We start from the raw sequence: 22,187 nt of genomic DNA, 5'->3' as shown, positions 1-22,187 counted from the left end.
GGCTCAAGACTTATCTGCGGTATAGCAGCCCCTTTCCTAGTAGGGGGTCGGCTCTCTATTCCCCGATCTCTGGGGACGCAGCGGAGGGTGATTTCATTTTGAATAGGTAAATTAAGTTTAGGTTTGCAATTCAGCACCATTTGAGCTAATGATGTTTGAACTAAGTGCTTCGATGACGGCTTGGCTATCTGAAATGCTAGCTATGTTCTTGTTTTTGTACGATTTGTTCAGATTAAACTGGTACATAGACCTAACTTTAAAGGTATACGGACACCAAAGCACCTTGCGAGGTCTTTCTCCGTCCTGCCGGCCTGGCGACGAGCGTTTACCAGTGTTCACTATTAAGAAGTTCGGATGGTTTTTCAAAGCGCATGGTTTGTATTTTAATAATATTAAAATGTTTTAGGACTTTTAGGAGCAATTTATTTCTGGCTTAAAATTATTAAATCTATTAAATTTCTTCAATTATCATACATTTTTTTAACGAACGGTTCTTAAATTATACAGCTAGAGTTTTAAAATTTTTAAAGGAGCGTTTTAGAGGTGGTTGTTAACTGGGGAAAGTGAGCTAGTATTACAAACCAAATAGTTTACGTTTGTTCGAAGTTCAGAATTTCAAAGTTTCACTGGAGTTGAAATATTTGAGGGCCTGTTTATTTTAGCGAGACCAGGCGCTTTGTGATAATACAGTATACGTCGAATTCATCGGATTGTTTAGATAAAATCAAAACTTTTCACTTTTTCAACTTCAACTTTTTTCGAATAAAATTGTATCTTCTGTTTTAGTAGGTTGCAATTGAAAATCTTCGTTCATCGTTACAATTCCCAAAGTAGATAGAAGTTGACGGGAAGCTTCCTTTCCTTGACTTGCTTGTGATTAAGTAAGAGAAACAATTGTTAACCAATTGGTGTACCAAACCGCCCAATTCTGATAAGGTGTTAAATTATTCATCTGTTCACTCATTCAAAACGAAAATTAATATTAATATTGTACAGACTGATAGATAGGGCACTAAAACTTTGTGGTATTTGTTTCTATAAGGAAGTTCAATCTATGTTAATAGATATCCAAATTCATTAATAAACAGATTAATGAACAACAGAACGAGTGAAACTACAAAATAATCCCCACGAGAGGGCGAAGGATTTTATCAACCTATAACATATATTGCAGAAACATCAAACAAATTCAAACGATTATTTGAAACAAAAATTATTACCAAAAAAGTAGTATTTAAATTTAAAACAAGGAAGGAAAAAACTTCTATACTAGTTCATTAATTTCGTGGTCCGCTTGACCAATTAATATATTACAATTAATTAAGGTTTTTGGTTGAGATAATAAAGTCAATGGCACGAGCGGGATTCGAACCCACGATCTTCGGCTTGATATGCCGCTGCTCTATCACATGAGCTATCGTGACCTCGATCCACTCGGACACACAGGAGGGAAAATTCAAAAGGTGGAATTGAGATGGGAAGTTAGTGTCCGAGTGGATCGACGTCACGATAGCTCAAGTGGTAGAGCAGCGGCGTATCAAGCCGAAGATCTTGGGGTTGAAACAGCACGTATTAGTAAAAGATACAGGAATAAAGAAGAAATAAGCTGTAAAAATATTCTCTCTCCCACTCTCTCTCTCTCTCTCTCTCTCTCTCTCTATATATATATATATATATATATATTGTGAACTATTGGTTCAAGAGAAATTTTCATGTATAGTTTTCATCTAAAACATTCGTATATGTATCTGTTAAATCTATTTTAGTATTTATTTTTTGTTAGTACAGTTAAGTTACATATTTATGTGTCACGTTTAGATTTGAATGTACCGCCATGCCCCTCCACACACATCTGACAGTGAAAGGAGTAGGGCCTAGAAAAGGGCTATTTTTTCAATCAAAAAACAATTCCCTTTCTGTCCTCCATGGGTTAAGAGCTGTTTATTTGTAATTAAGAAAATTTGGTGTACACACAATTGAAGTGAGTAAATTTTATATTTTGACGTCAAAAACTAAAAATAATAATTGTATTTTAATTTAAAAAAGGGTTGTAACAAAAAATATATTTTTATAAAGAAAACTAAAAGAGATAACATTTGATTTTAAAAGTTATGTTAAAATATGAACTGTATTTTGTAATTGGTGGTCAAAAATTAATAGTAATAACAATAATAATAATTTCCTTTACTTTTAATTTTCTTTATAAAACGAGAATTAAATTCGATTTTAAAATTAATGTTTGTAGATTCTGAAATAGGTTTTATTATAGAATAAAAGATTAGAAATATTTTGGTCTCGTATTTATTTTGGTTTGAATTGAATATTGGAATTTTATGTATCAAAAAAAGGTGCCTGATCATTAAATTAAATAATTGTAGTCAGATCCGATCATAAAAAAATCTCTGGGACCTTGTTTTCGGTTTTCCGGGCCCAAAACAGAAGAGACACGATTACATATGTATAAATATTAATCCATTTATTTTAGTGGTATAATTGAGTACATTAATTATTTCAATTCATTATTTATTTTTACGAGGGTTCGCAACAGCAGAGGTTATATCAACCCTCGGGGTGCCGGTGTTTTTGAAAAAAAGCCCATTTGTAAGTACGTCGGGTTCGAATGCAGGGCCGCTGGATTCGAACCCGGGACCTCGACCTTACAGTGATGAGCCGTGTCAACGCCTAAACTGTTGCGGCCACCGACTCCCCCCCATTTATTTACTTATTACTTTCACTTGAGTAGAAACACAACTTAAAAATAGCGCAAGCGTTCGGAAGAAAACATCCAACAAAAACTAACAACGCACAAATAATAACGGACAACTGAAATAACCGACATGATACCATGACCACACTCTTACCGCAAACGCCCCCAGCGACAAGCGACGTACCCAATGATACAAGCCCTACTCGGACAATATAACAGACAGTTCCTCACTGAAGAAGGCTCAAGGCCTAAATGCGCTTGAGTAAGTCAACAAATCCGCGAGTGAAGACGGACCCAATAAGTAAGCAGTGCTGGTTCAGGTTGAAATTTAAAACTGTTGTATACAAATAAATTTCCCATAAAACCCTTTTACCAGTGTTTAAAGACTTAGAAAAATTCTTATGCATACTCTAATATTCTCATTTACATTACTTTTTTGTTTTTTTGTGTTTTATTATTTTTTATCTGTTAATTCAGAGTGTTCGGCTACTCGTGTGACAAATTTTTCCAGGAGATTCTCCATTCAAAATGGAACCCAAAAACCCATGACGCCCCCTTCAATTCATTATTCTTTTTATGTAGGCGACCACGAGCTAACTTTTTCATCTCAACTCCGACCTTACATAAAAAGAATATTTAATTGATATATTTATATAGTTAAAACATTAGTGGGATTGGAGGTTTTTGTTATTTAACAAGTGTAAGGTTTTTTAAATTTTGGCTGTTTATTTGTAATTAAGAAAATTTGGTGTACNATATTTAATTGATATATTTATATAGTTAAAACATTAGTGGGATTGGAGGTTTTTGTTATTTAACAAGTGTAAGGTTTTTTAAATTTTGGCTGTTTATTTGTAAGTTTTCAAGAACCTATGATATTAGAATATAATATAATATTAGAATATAGAAATTAGAACGTAAAATTAATTAAGATTGGTCTCTGTAGAACCTAAAGAAGACGAAATATGTTGGTACAGTAGCACTATTTATTTTGGGACCATATACCGAATCCATTATGGAATTAAAATAAAAGTTAATTATTTAGAAATCGTGAGATGCGGTCTGGTGTGATATAGGTTTCAGAAAAACATTTTCTTTATCGTGCCAACGTTTCGATCTTTATTGAGATCATCTCCAGGGCCTGGGATTTACAAACATTGTTTACATTTAACAAATACATTTTGGATGTGGAAAAGTGAATTTATACAATGCAAAATATATTTTTTATATATTCATTCAAAGTGAGTAGAAATACTTTGATTGAATATATAAAAAATATATTTTGCATTGTATAAATTCACTTTTCCACATCCAAAATGTATTTGTTAAATGTAAACAATGTTTGTAAATCCCAGGCCCTGAAGATGATCTCAATAAAGATCGAAACGTTGGCACGATAAAGAAAATGTTTTTCTGGAACCTACAACACACCAGAACGCATCTCACGATTTCTAAATAATTATCGATTAACGGTCACTAATCACCACACATAATAAGTTAAATTTTTATTCGCGTCTAATTATTGTTTTCGTCTAAAATTTATAATAGTTTTAGTAGTATTTTCTTTCTTATAACAACGATGTACATTTTCTGAATTATTTATAGAGTGTTTCAACCACTGTAGGATCAGTTATATAAAAATTCATGCTCTTATATAAGAAATGTTTCCTAAAATATTTTTTTTAAACATGTGGTTACATCGTCTGGGCCGCCGAAAATATGGGATGGCTCGGATCGATCTCGTCGCTGTTTTCACACACCCTACCATAAAAATCTGGCCCAAACGGCTGCCGCTGCCGCCCTAAAAAAGATACCGCTTCCTATCCCTTCGATGTTTTATTTATCCTGCTCGGATCACATATTAGCCGGAGAGTCCAGATTTGGAAATCCTTTCTTATATAAGTGGAAAGTACTTTGAATGTTTACACACGCGGGCTACGTGTTTGCCCAGTCCACACCTTCCCTTTATGAGCGGGGATGTAGTTTCCAAGTTTGTTTTCCTACCACCTTCGTCCCTTTGGTAAACAAGAGAATACTTCATGACGATGCTGCATATTCTTTCGAACGGTGGCCCATATCGATAATGGGATTTATTAGCGCGAATCAGCCGGGCGATAATTTTAAATTTAGATAAACCGGGATATAATAGAATTGGCCCAGGCCACCTCAATGAGGGTAATGATGCGTAACAGCCTAAATTTACAACTTACCTCAACGGTATAACAAGTCCTTATTATCGATTCGGCGCCGGGCGATACTTGTAACAAATGAGGGTACTTTTTTATCGATTCCTTACAAAATACATTAGGCATTGGTAAAATAAAAATATAGTCTCATTCCTTATGTATTATTCTTCAAAAAATTAAATGGTCACTGGTTATCAATTTATCTATTATAGAAAATAAAATTATATTAAAATTCAAGGACGAATGAAATCTTCTGTTTCATTAAAGTTTGGTATGCATGTTAATCTTTGTTCAAAATAATCAGTTTTTAATAACATATATCAATCAGTTACTTAAAATATATAAATATTTGAATTGGACAGGTACAGGGTTGCATTTTTTCTTGTAATTTTAAAACCAAACATTACAATTTTGAAAAAGCGTAAAAACACATTTATTAACAAGTCAAATTAGTAGAAAACAAATCGTGGAAAAACAAAAAAACTATTTACCAGAAAACAGTGTAGTTCAAAAAAATAGCCGTAGGAAAAAATCAAGAAAGAGTATTGTGTTATGAAATAAAACAAATATAAATATAAATCAGTCATTTAAAATATAAAAATATTTGAATTGGACAGGTACAGGGTCGCAATTTTTTCTTGTTGTTTAAAAAAAAAATTGGCGTAAAAAATCAATTTATTAACAAGTCAAATTATTAGAAAATAAATCGTGGAAAGACAAACGAAAGAAAACTATTTACCAGAAAACAGTGTAATCCAAAAAATAGCTATAGGAAAAATCAAGAGAGGGTATTGTGTTCTGAAATAAATCAAATAATTATATAAAAATAGAAATAAAATTTAAAATATATAAATATTTGAATTGAACAGGTACATGGTCGCAATTTTATCTTGTTATATTTTGAAAAAAAAACGGTGTAAAAAAATCCAATTTATTAACAAGACAAATTACTAGGAAACAAATCATGGAAAGACAAAAAACTATTTAACAGACAACCAGAAAACCGAGTACTCCAAAAAAAAAGTCATTGGAAAAAATCAAGAGAAAGTATTGTGTTCTGAAATAAATCAAATATACCAAATATATAAATTAGTTATTTAAAATATATAAATATTTGAATGGGACAGTACAGGGTCGGCATTTTTTCTTGTTATCTTTAAAAAAAAATTGGTGTAAAAAAATCCAATTTATTTACAAGACAAATTACTAGAAAACAAATCATGGAAAGACAAAAACTATTTAACAGAAAACCACAAAACCGTGTAGTCCAAAAAAATAGTCATTGGAAAAAATCGAGAGAGAGAATTGTGTTCTGAAATAAATAAAATATATCAAATATATAAATTAGTTATTTAAAATAGATAAATATTTGAATGGGACAGTACAGGGTCGCAATTTTTCTTGTTGTTTAAAAAAACGGTGTAAAAAATTCTACTTATTAACAAGTCAAATTACTTGAAAACAAATCGTGGAAAACCAAAAAAAAACTATTTACCAGAAAACCGTGTAGTCCAAAAAAATAGTCATTGGAAAAATTCAAGAGAGAGTATTGTGTTCTGAAATAAATAAATAAATAAATAAATAAATAAAATCAGTTAGTTACTTAAAATATATAAATATTTGAATTGAACAGGGTTGCAATTTTTTTCTTGTTATGTTCAAACAAAACGTTATTACAATTTCGAAAATAACTACGTGTAAAAACCATTAAATTTATTATCAAGTCAAATTAATAGAAAACAAATCGTGGAAAAACAAAAAAACTATTTACCAGAAAACAGTATAGTTCAAAAAATAACCGTAGGAAAAAAATCATCAGGGAGTATTGTGTTCTGAAATAAATCAAATATACCNCTGTTTCATTAAAGTTTGGTATGCATGTTAATCTTTGTTCAAAATAATCAGTTTTTAATAACATATATCAATCAGTTACTTAAAATGTATAAATATTTGAATTGGACTGGTACAGACAGGGTCGCAATTTTTTCTTGTTTTGAAAAAAAAAACTTGGTGTAAAAAATTCAATTTGTTAGCAAGACAAATTACTAGAAACCAAATCGTGGAAAGACAAAAAAAAATATTTACTAGAAAACAATGTAGTCCAAAAAATAGCCGTAGGAAAACAATCAAGAGATAGTATTATAAATCCAAATTTAGATTTTTTTCGAAAAATAAATTCCGATCCTAGTAAAATCACTTTTATTTTTTTGAGTATCCAAGCACATAGAAATGTAATAAAAGTATAAAATTAACAATATTTATTGTTTAAAATAATAAATATTTATTTACAATTTACACTGCTCATGTAAATAAATGAATTTATTTTATGACAAATAACTCAGCGATTTAAATTCATCTCATGTACAACCCCATGTGTCTGAAAGACATAATTTTCGTTTATTTCTCCTATTGGTCTTTGGACTCTCACCCGGAAGGGTTATCACTATCCCGATGTGCTGACCCTAGGTTCTTTACCGCAGGGGAGTTCATTCAGTTATGAGGCTGGGTCGCTAATAATTTCCTTAAGCCAGATGCCCAGGGTTACGCTCCACTTTTACAAAACAGACAAACAAATAAATACATTCACATCAATGTACTCTCATTCTGATTAGTCAGTGCAGTCTTCGATATTCCTCCATCGGCCTACACACAATATTAATGATTTAACCTAAATTAGAGTCGATGGGGTAGTTTTATGAATATTCCTCCATGGAACCTAAACACACGTACAAAAAGCAGACCAGAGAAGTAGGAAATCCAGAAAGTTGCTACTGTGCCCGAGAACTTTTCTTAAATCCGGCGATATGCCTACACGCTCTCTGTAAGGAGCTAAGGCATACCATGCTTCTCATATGTGGGACACATCGAGAAACCTTTGTATCACGGTCACCTGCGCTGGCATTGCCCCAGAAGCAGATGGCCATGTATTTCTCCTATTAAAATTCATGTATACATTGAAACGTTATACATTGATTTAAATTTTTACACTAATGACGAAAAGTAATTTAGAGCATGTTAGAGGAAGAATGTTGAATAAGAGTAAACAGGGTGTTTGGCAACTCGTGTCAAAAACTTTGTCAGTAAATTCGACATTCAAAATGAAACCAAAAAGTCCTGATTAACTATGGTCCGAATCTCAACTGTTTCGGAGTTATTCCACTTTTTCTGATTGTTTAAGAAACCATTTTTTAAGAAAGATTTCACGAATTTGCTTCAAATAAACAATGATAACTCCAAAACTAAAAGGTTTTGAACAAGTCCGTTGAAACCATTGAAAACTACGTTCAATTTCTAATAAGATGTGATCAATATTAAACTTGTAAACGGGAAATAAGCCTTTTAGTAGGGGAACTTTGAAAAATGATTGTTTTTGGAAAAGTAAATTTATACAATCCAAAATATATCTTTTATATTCAATCATATTTGTTAAATGTAAACAATGTTTGTAAATCCCAGGCCCTGAAGATGATCTCAATAAAGATCGAAACTTTGGCACGATAATGAAAATGTTTTTCTGAAACCTATCACACCAGACCGTATCTCACGATTTCTGAATAATTACTTAAGGAAATGTTGAATGAATTTATTAAAGGTTTTTTAATTTTCATTCGAAATCCTCTCCACCATCCGCAAGGTATTTTCGACGCGCTGCGGTCGCATTAAACCCACAAACCCGTACATTAGATGTAGTTTAATAAATTCATTCAAAATTTTCTTAATTTTTCTTTTTTAATTTTCCATCTTACCTATCCGTCAGCTACGGTTTTTTCCTTTCCTCCATCAATTTCTTCATGTTGGAAAAAAATAATTAAAAAAGAAATTACACCACTAAAAAGGATATTAAAAGGAGTACGTTTTCTGAAATTTACTGGTCTATAGGTTTGGAAATAGTAATTTAGAATCACCATAGTATATTTTTTCAACTTTGAAAAAAAAACTTTTTTTGCTACTAAAACGCCTATTTCACGAACGTTTACAAGTTTAATATTGATCTCACCTTTTTGGAAATTTAACGTAGTTTTCAATGGTATCAACAGATTTGTCCAAAACCTTTTAGTTTTGGAGTTATCATTGTTTATTTGAAGCAAGGTCGTGAAATCTTAAAAAATTAGATAAAGTGGAATAACTCCGAAACTGCTGAAATTCGGTACTTGGTTCATTAAGACATTTTGGGTTCCATTTTGAATGGAGAATCTCCTGGAAAAATTTGTCACACGAGTAGCCGAACACTCTGAATTAACAGATAAAAAATAATAAAACACAAAAACGGAACAGTAATGTAAATGAGAATACTAGAGTCTGCATAAGAATTTTTCTAAGTCTTTAAACACTGGTAAAAGGGTTTTATGGGAAATTTATTTGTATACAACAGTTTTAAATTTCAACCTGAACCAGCACTGCTTACTTATTGGGTCCGTCTTCACTCGCGGATTTGTTGACTTACTCAAGCGCATTTAGGCCTTGAGCCTTCTTCAGTGAGGAACTGTCTGTTATATTGTCCGAGTAGGGCTTGTATCATTGGGTACGTCGCTTGTCGCTGGGGGCGTTTGTGGTAAGAGTGTGGTCATGGTATCATGTCGGTTATTTCAGTTGTCCGTTATTATTTGTGCGTTGTTAGTTTTTGTTGGATGTTTTCTTCCGAACGCTTGCGCTATTTTTAAGTTGTGTTTCTACTCAAGTGAAAGTAATAAGTAAATAAATGGGGGGGAGTCGGTGGCCGCAACAGTTTAGGCGTTGACACGGTGCTCATCACTGTAAGGTCGAGGTCCCGGGTTCGAACCCGACATACTTACAAACGGGCTTTTTTTCAAAAACACCGGCACCCCGAGGGTTGATATAACCTCTGCTGTTGCGAACCCTCTTAAAAAAATAAAATAAAATTTAAAAAGTAAATAAAAAATTAAGTAAAGTAAATCATATAAAAGTGTGCATTTTTCCTTTTATATTTTTAAGTTTTCCGCATTTAAACGTTATTTGTCTGTTTTGCTATCAATCCAGTACATGGAGTTTTTGTTCTTTTTGTGCTTTATGTATTAAATTTATGCTTGTTTCTATTCTGCCTGGTTCGTGATGGTGATGTATTAATTGTGTGGCGTAATTTGATTTCCCATCGTTTTAAATTTATCTCTAATTTTCCGTGATTTTGATTGAAATCAAGCTATTCGAGGGTTCGTAATCATATTTTTGCAATTATTGACTAATTGATATAAAATTATAAACATTAAATCAAAATACGGAGAAGGTGTTTCACATTTTGTGCTTGGTAGAATTGACAATTTTTAGTCTTTCAAGTTCTCTGGTTTCACCTCTATTAACCAAAATTATCAAGTTAAGACAAAACATATGAATAATATTGTATTATAGTAATAGGTTTAAAATATTCAGTTATTTAAAAATTAAATTTACAAACAAAAGCTTTGGTCTAAAAGAGTTGGTAAAATGATTATAGAAAAAAAAGAAGCTTGTGTTCTTAAATAAATCAAAGTCTTTCGAGATCGGATGTTTTTCTTTGTGAGTCGGTGGGGTTTTTTTGTTTTTGTTTTCAAGAACAAAGAAATTCCGATGCACTTGAAAACTCCCTGTAACTCTTTGTGTTCATGCAGACGAGTGGAAAATCGTTCAAGAGGACAAAAGGACGTAACGCCCCCATATTAACCCACCCGGCGGTGTCGATTTACTTATTTTATGCAATTCGTGTTAATTGAACATTAAATTAATTCAGTGAATTAATGAAGTAATCAAATGTAGTTTAAAATCTTGAATATCGATTCGGCGCCGGGAGACACTTAAACAAATGAGTGTACTTTTTTATCATTTGGAATAATAACGCATCTGTAATTTTGAATTATTTAAACGGTAAATTAATTGTGCTTTAGTTATTAATGTATTTTAAAAAACCAACTGTATGGAAATGTATAATTAGAACAAAAAATACACATTATTGCTTGATAGAAAATGTTTTTTTCCCCGAACACTTCTCTAATAAACTTAAAACCGGTGTTTGTTTACGTATTAACCTATCTTCTAATTAATTAAGTTTGTTTGTAAACACTTGGGAGATAAGCGGAAATGTTTGCAATATTACAGGAAAGGCTAATTTCACGTTTGTAGAAACTTGGTTATTCCGGTTGCCATGATATTTGGATTGGGAGGAATAAACCATAGAAACGCCCTTTCTAGTTATGATTATTCGGAAATCGTGAGATGCTGTCTGGTGTGACGTAGGTTTCAGAAAACATTTTCTTTATCGTGCCAACGTTTCGATCTTTATTGAGATCATCTTCAGGGAATGGCACAATTACGCAGAAAACAAACACTTTAAGCCCTGAAGATGATCTCAATAAAGATCGAAACGTTGGCACGATAAAGAAAATGTTTTTCTGAAACCTACGTCACACCACACCGCATCTCACGATTTCCGAATAAAAATAGACAGACCAATCACCAGACCTTTCTAGTTATGTTCAATTTAAACAATTTTTCTAAAAGTATTAATGAAATGATAAATATTTATATGCTAGACTAGAATGGCATTTAGTACTAGCTAGTTGCTTTATTGAAAAATTCGTTGCCAATTCCACTCAATTTAAAATTGACCAAAAATTCATAGTTAAAAAATAAATTATTTTTCATACAATAATAATAAGAATAAAAAATAAGCTGCGGTAATAACAATAATGTAGTAAATAAGAATATGATTGAACATATTTGTAACAGTCAATCTGTTATCTGCAATGCAGCCGCAACGCCGCAAGGTTACATTTTTGGTCCCACATTATTTATCATCTCTTATCAGGAGTAAATTAAAATGGCTCTTATATAGAGAAGCTAGATGAGATTTTTTTTATTAACATTTAAGGCAGAGTTTTTATTTAGTAAAGGGAATAATTTGTTAAATTGCTTCAATTGTTTTGCTAGAAAAAAAGTTGATGTGCTGTGTGTCTATGTGCACCATTAAATATTTTATGGACTTTTTCCATGATGTTAGAAAACTATCAAAATTTACGTTATATGACACTTCAAGTTTTTAATGAATAATATTACCTGAGTTTTGCCAATCCTGGGTTAATTTTCGATTTTTCTAAGTAGTTAAAAAATAATTTGTAGGGCTATTAATAAATGTTTGGTGGTGGTGTTGATTCTAAATGAGAACATGAAAAAGCATATGAAATCATGAATCTAACAATTTTAACATGCTGACAGTCATCATTATAAATGCTAAATAATGTTCATATACATAATATTCTTATTGACAAAGTACGAATGGATTCGTGTTTTCGTGACGATAGCTCAAATGGTTAGAACAGCGGCGTATTGAGCCGAAGGTTGAGGGTTCGAATCCCGCTATCCAACGCATCCAATTTTTCCCAACAAATGTCAACAGATAAATTGTCAAAGTTTAGTATTATGTCCCTTCTTATCCACAACTACTCAGCATTTTCCTTTTGTTAACGACCTGATCCATTCCTGGTTCCAAAACTTTCTGCTTCCAATCTCTCCAACCGTTCTAACTTTATTGCCCAACCTTCTCAGTATATGCACTATTTTTCGTGGTCCGCTTGGCCAATTAATATATTACAATTAATTAAGGTTTTTAGTTGAGATAAAAAAGTCATTATCTACAAAATTCCCAAGCTTATTTGCCCAATACAAATTAATTTTTAAAAAACTTTGCGATTGAAAATCATAAAAGTGATCGATCGTTATTTAAAAATAAGATTATAAATTTTTTCTACAAAACATAAAATTTATTAATGAACTTTTTTTAACAATAGAAAGTAATTGTCTAGCAATAAGATTAATGATAAAAACATAATAACATTAGTGCACATGGAACTTTTAGCGTTAAAATATCGGGTAGTGTGACTGCTAACCAGATTATCATTTATCATTTTTTTATTTTGTTTCTATGTTTATATATAATTGTGTTTATTTAATTTTTTTTTTATTATGTGTGGTGATTAGTGATCGTTAATCGATAATTATTCAGAAATCGTGAGATGCGGTCTGGTGTGATGTAGGTTTCAGAAAAACATTTCCTTTATCGTGCCAACGTTTCGATCTTTATTGAGATCATCTTCAGGGCCTGGGATTTATAAACATTGTTTACATTTAACAAATACATTTAGGATGTGGAAAAGTGAATTTATACAATGCAAAATATATTTTTTATATTCAATCATATTTGTTAAATGTAAACAATTTTTGTAAATTCCAGGCCCCGAAGATGATCTCAATAAAGATCGAAACGTTGGCACGATAAAGAAAATGTTTTTCTGAAACCTACATCACACCAGACCGCATTTCACGATTTCCGAATAATTATTTTTTTTATTATGTTGACCACAATTGACGGAGCCCTGAGGTACAGCGAGGTTAGCGATAGAATAAAGAAAGAGAGAGGTAGTTATCGTTACATATAAAACATTAAAATTTGGCGGAATAACGATAAAATAATTAGAAGGTTTAAAAAGCAATAAAGAAAAGAACAGAAAAACTAAAAAAGAAAGGACTGGCGATGACCAATGCCGTCTTTTGGCCTCAAAAATTTAAACAAAAATCGTTCTCCGTTATAATTTTCAATAATTTCATTTCATATTTTTCCTTTTCTTAAACAAAATTGTTACAATAGAGGTAAAATGCGAAAAGAATAAATTCGAACAGTATTTCGTCAGGCGCAGAAAACGAATTATTTCGGGAGTTGAGGGAGGACTAATTCATCAGCCGTGTTGGTTCCAGCCATGGTAACAACAAGCAAAGTGCTTTTGTCGGTGATGCCCTCGGCCAAAGTTAGAATCGATTGGAACAACTGGATTTCGCCCAGTTAGCGATGGGCCTCTTCCTTTTTGTGCGTGCGTGCGTGATCGACCATGCGTATGTATCACTGTTATAGTTGCTTGTTATTCAAAGTGAATTCCTGAACATGATGGGATTTGCTCAGTTTATATTCAGAATTGTTGACTGTATTTTTACAGGATAGAAAAAAATAATAGTTTTTACATACAAACAAATGGATTTTATATATAATAACAATATATTCATAGCTGGATTTTAAATAAAAAACACTTAAAATACACTAGAGCGAGTAGTGCTTTTAAAGAATAAAAATTTAACACCACAAAGCCAGTATAAAGTCATTTAATAACATTAATTTCCAGTTTAATTTACGAGTTTTACAAGAGGGTTGTACTTGAAAAACTCTACGCAATTAATACACTGTCTCTCGTTTCGCGCTGACCAATTTATAACTTTTTTTATTAAACTCGGTTTTTATTTTTATATTAGAGCCAGATCTTTCATTGAGTAAATATTACACTACATTAGTTAAATTCACTAGTTTTCGTGTTCCGCTTGACCAATCAATATCATTCAATTAATTAAGGTTTTTAGTTGAGATAAAAAAGTCAGTGTCACGAGCGGGATTCGAACCCACGACGTTCGGCTGGATACGCCGCTGCTCTACCACTTGAGCTATCGTGACAGCCAAGTGGTTAGCGTGAGAGACTCTCCTCTCGTTGACGGCGCGGTCGTGGGTTCAATTCCCGCCGTCGCCTCTGGCCTTTTTTTCACGATACCTTCCCTCAAAAAAAAAAAACGAATGCGCATAACATATTGCCATTGGCTAATATGCATAGAACATGAAGCCATAAAAAAAATTATAAGTGGTGCATTTGTAATATAAGCTATAATTTCAAATAAAAATTACCATGAATGTGGCAAAAATACTAAAACAATGTTGACATAAAATGTGTGGGGATATGTTGCTAAAAAACTCGAAAATATTAATGTATAAACATATAAAAATGAGAAAAAGAAGAAGAAATGTTTAATATATATTGATTTATATTAAGAAACTAATAGTAAAAAAGGGTTGTTGATAATAAATAAGACCAAAATAATATAGCGTTTGAATGACGATTTACTACTTTATTTTTTTATGATCCAATTCGGGAGAAATCTTTTTAAGGGGGACATAAAAATCACTAACTTAACACAAGTTGTAAGTTGACACCGAGCAAGAGTTTGAAGGCCATAAATAAAGTTTGCCACAAGTGGTCGGGTAGTTGGTTTTGGCTTTGAGTAGTCTCTCCCCATCACACCGAACTGCACCTATGGATTCCCTTCTATCCGAACCCTTTATCCCCTTTTAAAAGCGCAATTTCTTTGATCAAATACCCCTGTCGGCTTTACTTCCCGGTCACAATGGAACCCTAAAAAATGGTTCTTGGCGAATAAGTCAATGAGGAGGATATTCGGGAGAAATATGTGCCACTGAAGGACGAGAAGCTCCCTCGGGGCAAACGGAGGGTGGGATTACTTTTAGGTCAAGCCGGCAGTTACTACTTGCAATTTTATTTAAACAAAAAACGTTTTAATGAGACATTTCTATCATATTGGTCAAATTTGTAATGTTTGTAACTTTCGTAAAACTAATCTTAAGGAAAGATTTTTTTAACTAGAGACTTTATACAGAAAGCTGTTAGAAAATAATACAAATATTTTTGTACACTTTAAGACTAATTAATATTCAACATGATGACCGGGCATAAATATCATAATATGTATTTTCTTTTTAATTTTATATTACAAAACGTCCAAAGATGAGGCCAGTTAAAAACAAATCCTCCGTAGTGCTTTCTGCTCTTTCCGTACAGTAAAATTAACTAATTATTCTTTGAAAGTTCTTGGTTGAGGTAAAAAAGTCAGTGTCACGAGCGGGATTCGAACCCACGACCTTCAGCTAAATACGCCGCTACTCTACCACTTGAGCAATCGTGACGTCAATCCTCTCGGATACCAACTCTCCATCTCAACCTACAACCGTTCGAATTTTCCCTCTTTTTGCCATTTTCAAATTTTTCAAATGTCGTATAATCAACCAAGACCTTAGGAAGAATAATTAATTGATTGAAAGAAGTAACTTGGTAAATTGACTACGAAAACGAAAAATGGAGTAAAATTAACATTTTAAATGAAATAAATTGGTAAGAGGCAGAACTTGAGAAGTGAAATATCTCAAATACAATTGAGAATCAAATTTTGGAGAATAATTTGACATAAAAGATAACCTCCTCTGTCACAGGATAGTCTATATGTTTTGGTCAATTTTAGCAGAACTTTTTTGGAAAAACAAAGCAATATTTAAGAAGAGATATAATAAAAACAAGTAATTTCAAAAGCTATTTATCATAATTTATCACTCTTATAAAAAGTTAAGGAAGATACATTGTAGCATTTATTGTGCGTGTTTTTTTTTGTTTTTTTATCAAGTAAGAATTGACATGATTTGTTTGTTTTTTCCAGATAATCGGTGTGATTTCGGTGTTTTTCATCTGTGTGTCTATCCTCTCGTTCTGCCTCAAGACCCATCCGGACATGAGGGTTCCTGTTATAAAGAACATCACGGTGAATACAACTGAGAACAGCACCTGGGGATGGACTTTAGACAAGCACATAACAAACGCACACATCGCCTTCTTCTACATCGAGTGCCTCTGCAACGCCTGGTTCACCTTCGAATTCATCGTCCGGTTCGTCGCTTGCCCGAACAAGTGCGCGTTTATCAAGTCCTCAGTGAACATTATAGACTACGTAGCTACCCTTTCTTTTTATTTAGATCTTATTTTCGCGAAGTTCGCGACCCACCTTGCGAACGCGGACATTCTGGAGTTTTTCAGTATAATTAGGATTATGAGGCTATTCAAGCTGACGAGGCACTCGTCGGGCCTCAAGATCCTGATACAAACTTTCCGCGCATCTGCCAAAGAGCTCACTCTATTAGTGTTCTTCCTCGTTTTGGGGATAGTGATATTCGCTTCGCTCGTGTATTACGCAGAGAGGATACAAGCGAACCCTAACAACGATTTTAACAGTATCCCTCTGGGATTGTGGTGGGCTCTAGTCACTATGACTACCGTGGGCTATGGGGATATGGTTCCTAAAACGTACGTTGGTATGTTTGTAGGTGCCTTGTGTGCTTTAGCCGGTGTGCTCACCATAGCGCTACCCGTCCCCGTCATAGTATCCAACTTCGCCATGTACTATTCCCATACCCAGGCGAGGGCGAAACTGCCGAAGAAAAGAAGAAGAGTGTTGCCCGTAGAGCAGCCAAGGGCCCCAAGACTGACTGGCCCCTGTGGGGCCTCTGGGGCGGGGCCAGCACAGGCCACAGGTGGATGTCCATCTACCGCGATCTCCGCTCAGAACAGAAGGATGAACGCCATCAAAGCCAACCATCCCAAAGAGGGCGGTCCTCCGAAAATGGGTAAGTTAAACTAACAAATTTCTCAATATGCATGCCACCTTAATGCCCGTCGAATTACTTGACCCAAAAATCATCTTCAACAAATGTCTGTCTATAAATAAGACAAAAACACATAAGCTAAAAAAAACACTTGTTTAGAAACTTTGTAAATAGCTTGAACAATGGAAAAACACTTATTTCTATCATAAGTACTTAAAAACTTTTTATGTACAATAACGCTTTGCGCTTTCAAGTGCCTCACAATACTTACACGCTTCTTAAATTAACGCTTTTGCAATGATTTATGCAACGATTAATGCTAAAACGTCAAATCAACCTTGATCGACTTTTGTTTTTAAAATTTGCAGAATCATTTATCTATACACACTCAAATCACTTATCCTAAATGACATTTTTCTAAATTAATTTCAACCGTGCCAAGACTACGAAGGAGTTTTATTCTTACTTCTCTAAGGATCGTACAGATGGAAGATATTTTTTCATACCGGACATATATCATTTTCTGTTTGTTGATAGACGAACTCTAAAAAACTGGGTCTCCGTTCTCCACACGTTTCTTGCTGAAGCGTAGGGGCCGGTTAAATCTGAATGGGAGGGCTCGTGAAAATCGATAAGAACAGCATAGCACATATATTAAACAGCCGACGGCCAAAAAGTCGTCTATTCATGTTCTGGGTTGGTTTTATGAGTGTGCAGCTTCATGCAATATACAACAATTTAAAAAAAAAGAGCATAAAGAGATTTTTATTTTTTTCCAGCGGTTTCACTGTTAACGGTCAGTACACATATACATTTATATTAATACTCTGTCCTACTTCAAATTTAATTCAAAAACACTATTTATTAATTTTTTATTACAGTAATCCCTTAACATTCGCGGGGGTTTGGTTCCTAAAAATTACCGTGAATGTTAAATCCGCGAATGTTGAGTCTATTTTCCTATGTTATAAGGAGGGTTACGTTCCATGACTGAAAAAATTGTGATGTTTTAAATCAAAAGAATTTATTTGAAATACATTTGTACAAAAACATTTCCTTATCTATGTACATTAAAAATTAAATGTTTAACTTGTATTTTTAGACGTGGATGGAAGAAAATAGCTACTAATAGTTCGCTTTTTCGCACAAAAATTCAGTTCTTTCAGCATTTCCACATAAGGAATGGAAGCGGCCTCGACATCTCTTTTAAATTGTAAACTTCGGTTCAATGATGGGTCCAAATCCATTGTCTCTTGAACAAGTTGGTCCCTTATCGTTAGAATTTCACTGATCTGTTTTGCAGAAAAACTTGGGCCTGAGAGAAAATATTAAATGAATAGAAATGTTAAAAGTAAAAACTTGCCAGACTTACTCTTTTCACCACCCCGACTCTCATCTTCACTTTCAACTTCTTCACATTCCTTAGAGTCCTCTTCTTTTTGCAGCATCAGGTCTTCATCCGATAACTCTTTTTCATGAGAATTAAGCAATTCATCAATTTCGTCTGCTCTCATATCATCAAATCCTTCTCCTCCAATCTGGTGCGCTATGCGGACGATTTCTTTCTCCTCATCTTGAAGTGGTGGAAAAGCGTTATCTTTTTTAACCACTTGAGGCCATATCTTTCTCCAACAAGCGTTGATTGTACTTGGCTTCATTTCCTGCCAAGAAGCATGTATGTATTCAATGCAATTCGCAATGTTAAATTTCTTCCATGAGTTAGACACAGTTTCTTCGGCATTACACTCAATGGAATTTAAAATTCGCTTAAAACTGTGTTTGGTATAATATGCCTTGAAAGCTGCTATAACCCCTTGGTCCAGAGGTTATATCAACGAAGTCGTATTTGGGGGCAAAAAAATAACTTCCACATTTGGATGACTTCCTATTAAACTTGAAGGATGACCAGGAGCGTTGTCAATTAGAAGCAGAGCTAGATATTTTTTTATTTCGTTGATGAAAGAGAAATGAAACCATTCTTGGAATAAGGCACTAGTCACCCATGCTTTGGTGTTTGATCTCCAAAAAACTGGGAGCTCATCTTTACTTTTTCCCTTGAGGGCTCTTGGATTTTGGGATCTGTAGATCAATGTCGCCTTTAGCTTGCAATCACCAGATGCATTTGCACAAAGTAATAAGCTGATACGATCTTTGGCCGCCTTAAATCCTGGAGCTGTTGTTTCTGCTTTTGAAATGAACGATTCGGCATCTTCAAAGAATATTGTTGTCTGTCAGAATTTTTTTGTTTACTCAAGTGTTATTTTTCCGCGAATGCACAAGTCCGACCTTCCGTGAATGTTAAATCTTACCTCATTTTTTCATACGCGAATAGTGAAAACCGCAAATGACAAACCCGCGAATGTTAAGGGATTACTGTATTATATTTAGTGTTGAAAATTTAGCTTATTTTGAGGTACCTTACTCCATAGGCCATCTGTGACCTTTTGTATCATGGGAAAATCACCAGTATCTGGTAGACCATTTTATCTTCTTCCAGTCGATTGGCTTTACACAGATGGCAAGTGTTTTTCATCAAAATTTCCTCCTTAAATTCAATCCGGAATATATACTCTATCGAACTTCATGCAATGTCATATAAATTATTTGGAGGAGGTTGGGCAAAGGTTGGCCTGGACGGACTTTATTCCATTAGACGTTAAAACCTACTCTTTCTACCAATGATCCAATATTATACAATTTTGGTTTTTAAAAATGTATCATTTTATAGATTCTTTTCTTTTTTCTATAATTCTAGAAGAATGTTTATTATAAACCGATTTTTTTTTTGGGGGGTGGGGGATTCAGGTAAGGACATTAGTCTTTATTGCGACCTACATAGAACCCTATAATTAAGGCTATAACGTGGAATGTGCCCGTTTTCTCACTAAACTAGGTACTTTTCTCGATGCCTCTGCCCGCACTTCTTTTGTATCGATAATTGTCTTACCAAAGTGGCTGTACAGTATACGACCTGGTGCCTGCCGTTTACAAGGGATTTGTCCCGACGTTTCTGGTTCCTCTTGGCATGGCATTTTTCTATCTCTGCTTTGCCCAGCTTCTTTACACGGTGATTAAAAATTAGTGGTTTGTAAAGAAGTCAAAAATTTCCTTAAATTTTGCGTGTTGAGAAGATGAAGTTTCTTCACCTTCCTTTTTGGGAAATTTATGAATATGTTTATACCTGATGCTTTAGTTCAGTTCGTACGTTTTTATTTCTCAAGCAAATTCTTTCTGCTCTACGTCGTGCTTATTTTCTACTTTCGGCTCCATGGTTTGAACCGCCGACCCTTCATTGACTAGTGTTTAGTCTGTTTGTCTGTCTGTCCGATACCTTCATGTCTTCAAATCAAGATAAACCCGTTCGGTTCTCCCAGGGCCATTTTAAAATTTACGTATTCCCACATTTGTCTCGAGTAAAAATCATGCCAGTTTATTGCCTTAACAGCTGCTTGATTTTCCGAAAGTGTGTTGGTTCATGCGCTCTTCATTTTATCATTTACAAACTTCTGCGTGCAGAATTGGACTGCATGGTCTCAGCTTGGAGGGTGGTAGGCATAATTCCCAAGTGTTTTTATAAAACTAAACCTATTTTGTTAATATTTTCTTTGGTGATTGATCAGCCTTCTCAGTTTAATTTTTTTTCCAAAAGGTAGATTGGGGATGAGGCCAGGAAGACAGAAACAACATTTATTTTCTTGTCGAGCTTTCGGCAGAATATATCGCCTTCATCAGGACTCTGTATTAACAAATTAACATAAGTAAATTTTCAAATATACAATTTTTAAAATTTTCCTTAATTACCAACTCGAAAAGAAATCGTTATACTATATGAAGAGGTACATGTGTGGATAGCCGGTAGAACCCACCTTCGATAAACGAAGGTTATTACTTAATATTCCTAAACGCGACAGTATTGCCAACTGGCTCAATCTTCAATCTATAAAAAATTGTTTGAAAATTTACTTATGTTAATTTGTTAATACAGAGTCCTGATGAAGGCGATATTCTCTGCCGAAAGCTCGACAAGAAAATAAATGTTGTTTCTGTCTTCCTGCCTCATCGCCAATCTACCTTTTGGAAAGAAAAAATATATCTATTTTGTTAACTTTTCTGCCCCTACTTGTATTCTCTGTTTTAACTTAGATCTTGAATGGTTGATTTGCCTTTCCTCCAAATCTAACGACCACTTTGAAGTTTATTTTTTTCTAAGTCTGTTAGGTAGCGCATACCTCTTTTATTTTAATTTTCTCCAGAGTTGTGCGATGCTTTTGTTTTAGGCTCGGTTTTTCTGACCTTGTGAGTTTTTAGAATTAAACGCATACAATTTCTTGCGAGTAGTAACTTACAAAATATTCTTACTCAATATAACAGAAAAAAAATTAGGTTCGGAATATTTCAGAGTAAAAATAAAGTTCTTCTGAGGGCTTAACCATTGCGGACAAGGGATCAGAATAATTTTATGTAAATTTTTCGTACTATTTTCAAGTAAAAAGTCTTCAGATAAACCCAGAACAACTAACATTGGAAAGACTATTTTTAGTTTATTTTAAACTCTATTGTCTAGCCTGTATTCTTTAAAAGATGGAGAAATCAAACGGTTTGAATAAACCAAAGTTAACTTTGTTTAAAAAAATTTACTCTGAATTTAGTGCTTCACTATATACAGCTAGCCCTATATACAAAAAATGCCCAATGAAATAGACAATAATTCTGCAAATAAGTTTTACCTGAACAAAATTGAAGATGACCAAGGTTGATTAATTGACGTACAAGGCAGAATAAATTCAAATAAAATAAATAAAGGCGCTTGAGAAGACTTAAACAACCTATAATTATTTAAAAAAATAAATAAATAAACCATTCATACCAATTTTTAATGAATGATACATAAATAAAAAAACACTTGCTAAGACTGAATCAAAAAGTCAAACTAAAAACCCCTAAATATAATTTTTTATAAAAAATTGCTTTTATTTTCTATGTAGTTAATTGTTAAATGCTTCTTTTTATCCTTGTGTTACTATAATGATAGTGTCTGACAAAAGCATAT

The 22,187-nt window shown here is 33.3% G+C and overlaps 2 protein-coding genes across 3 annotated transcripts in view; one reads left to right on the top strand and one right to left on the bottom strand.

Moving 5' to 3' along the window:
* LOC106665554 (potassium voltage-gated channel protein Shaw) overlaps positions 1-22,187 on the top strand; it is a 339,235-nt gene that overhangs the window by 288,353 nt on the left and 28,695 nt on the right. For both annotated transcript variants that reach the window (XM_024225679.1, XM_014392044.2), the window contains one exon: positions 16,198-17,158. In XM_024225679.1, the coding sequence (XP_024081447.1) occupies positions 16,198-17,158 (961 nt within the window). The remainder of the gene's footprint in view (positions 1-16,197; positions 17,159-22,187) is intronic.
* Positions 18,035-19,804, bottom strand: LOC112126489. Its single transcript, XM_024225680.1, has 2 exons — positions 18,510-19,804; positions 18,035-18,452 (listed from the first exon to the last, which is right to left on the bottom strand). The coding sequence occupies exons 1-2, from the start codon at positions 18,793-18,795 to the stop codon at positions 18,223-18,225; spliced, it is 516 nt and encodes a 171-aa protein (XP_024081448.1). The 5' UTR covers positions 18,796-19,804; the 3' UTR covers positions 18,035-18,222.

This window comes from Cimex lectularius, unplaced genomic scaffold (assembly GCF_000648675.2).
Source record: "Cimex lectularius strain Harlan isolate CLEC.00 unplaced genomic scaffold, Clec_2.1 scaffold37, whole genome shotgun sequence".
Classification (NCBI taxonomy): Eukaryota; Metazoa; Arthropoda; class Insecta; order Hemiptera; family Cimicidae; genus Cimex; species Cimex lectularius.
This window is presented reverse-complemented; position numbering and strand designations above follow the sequence as displayed.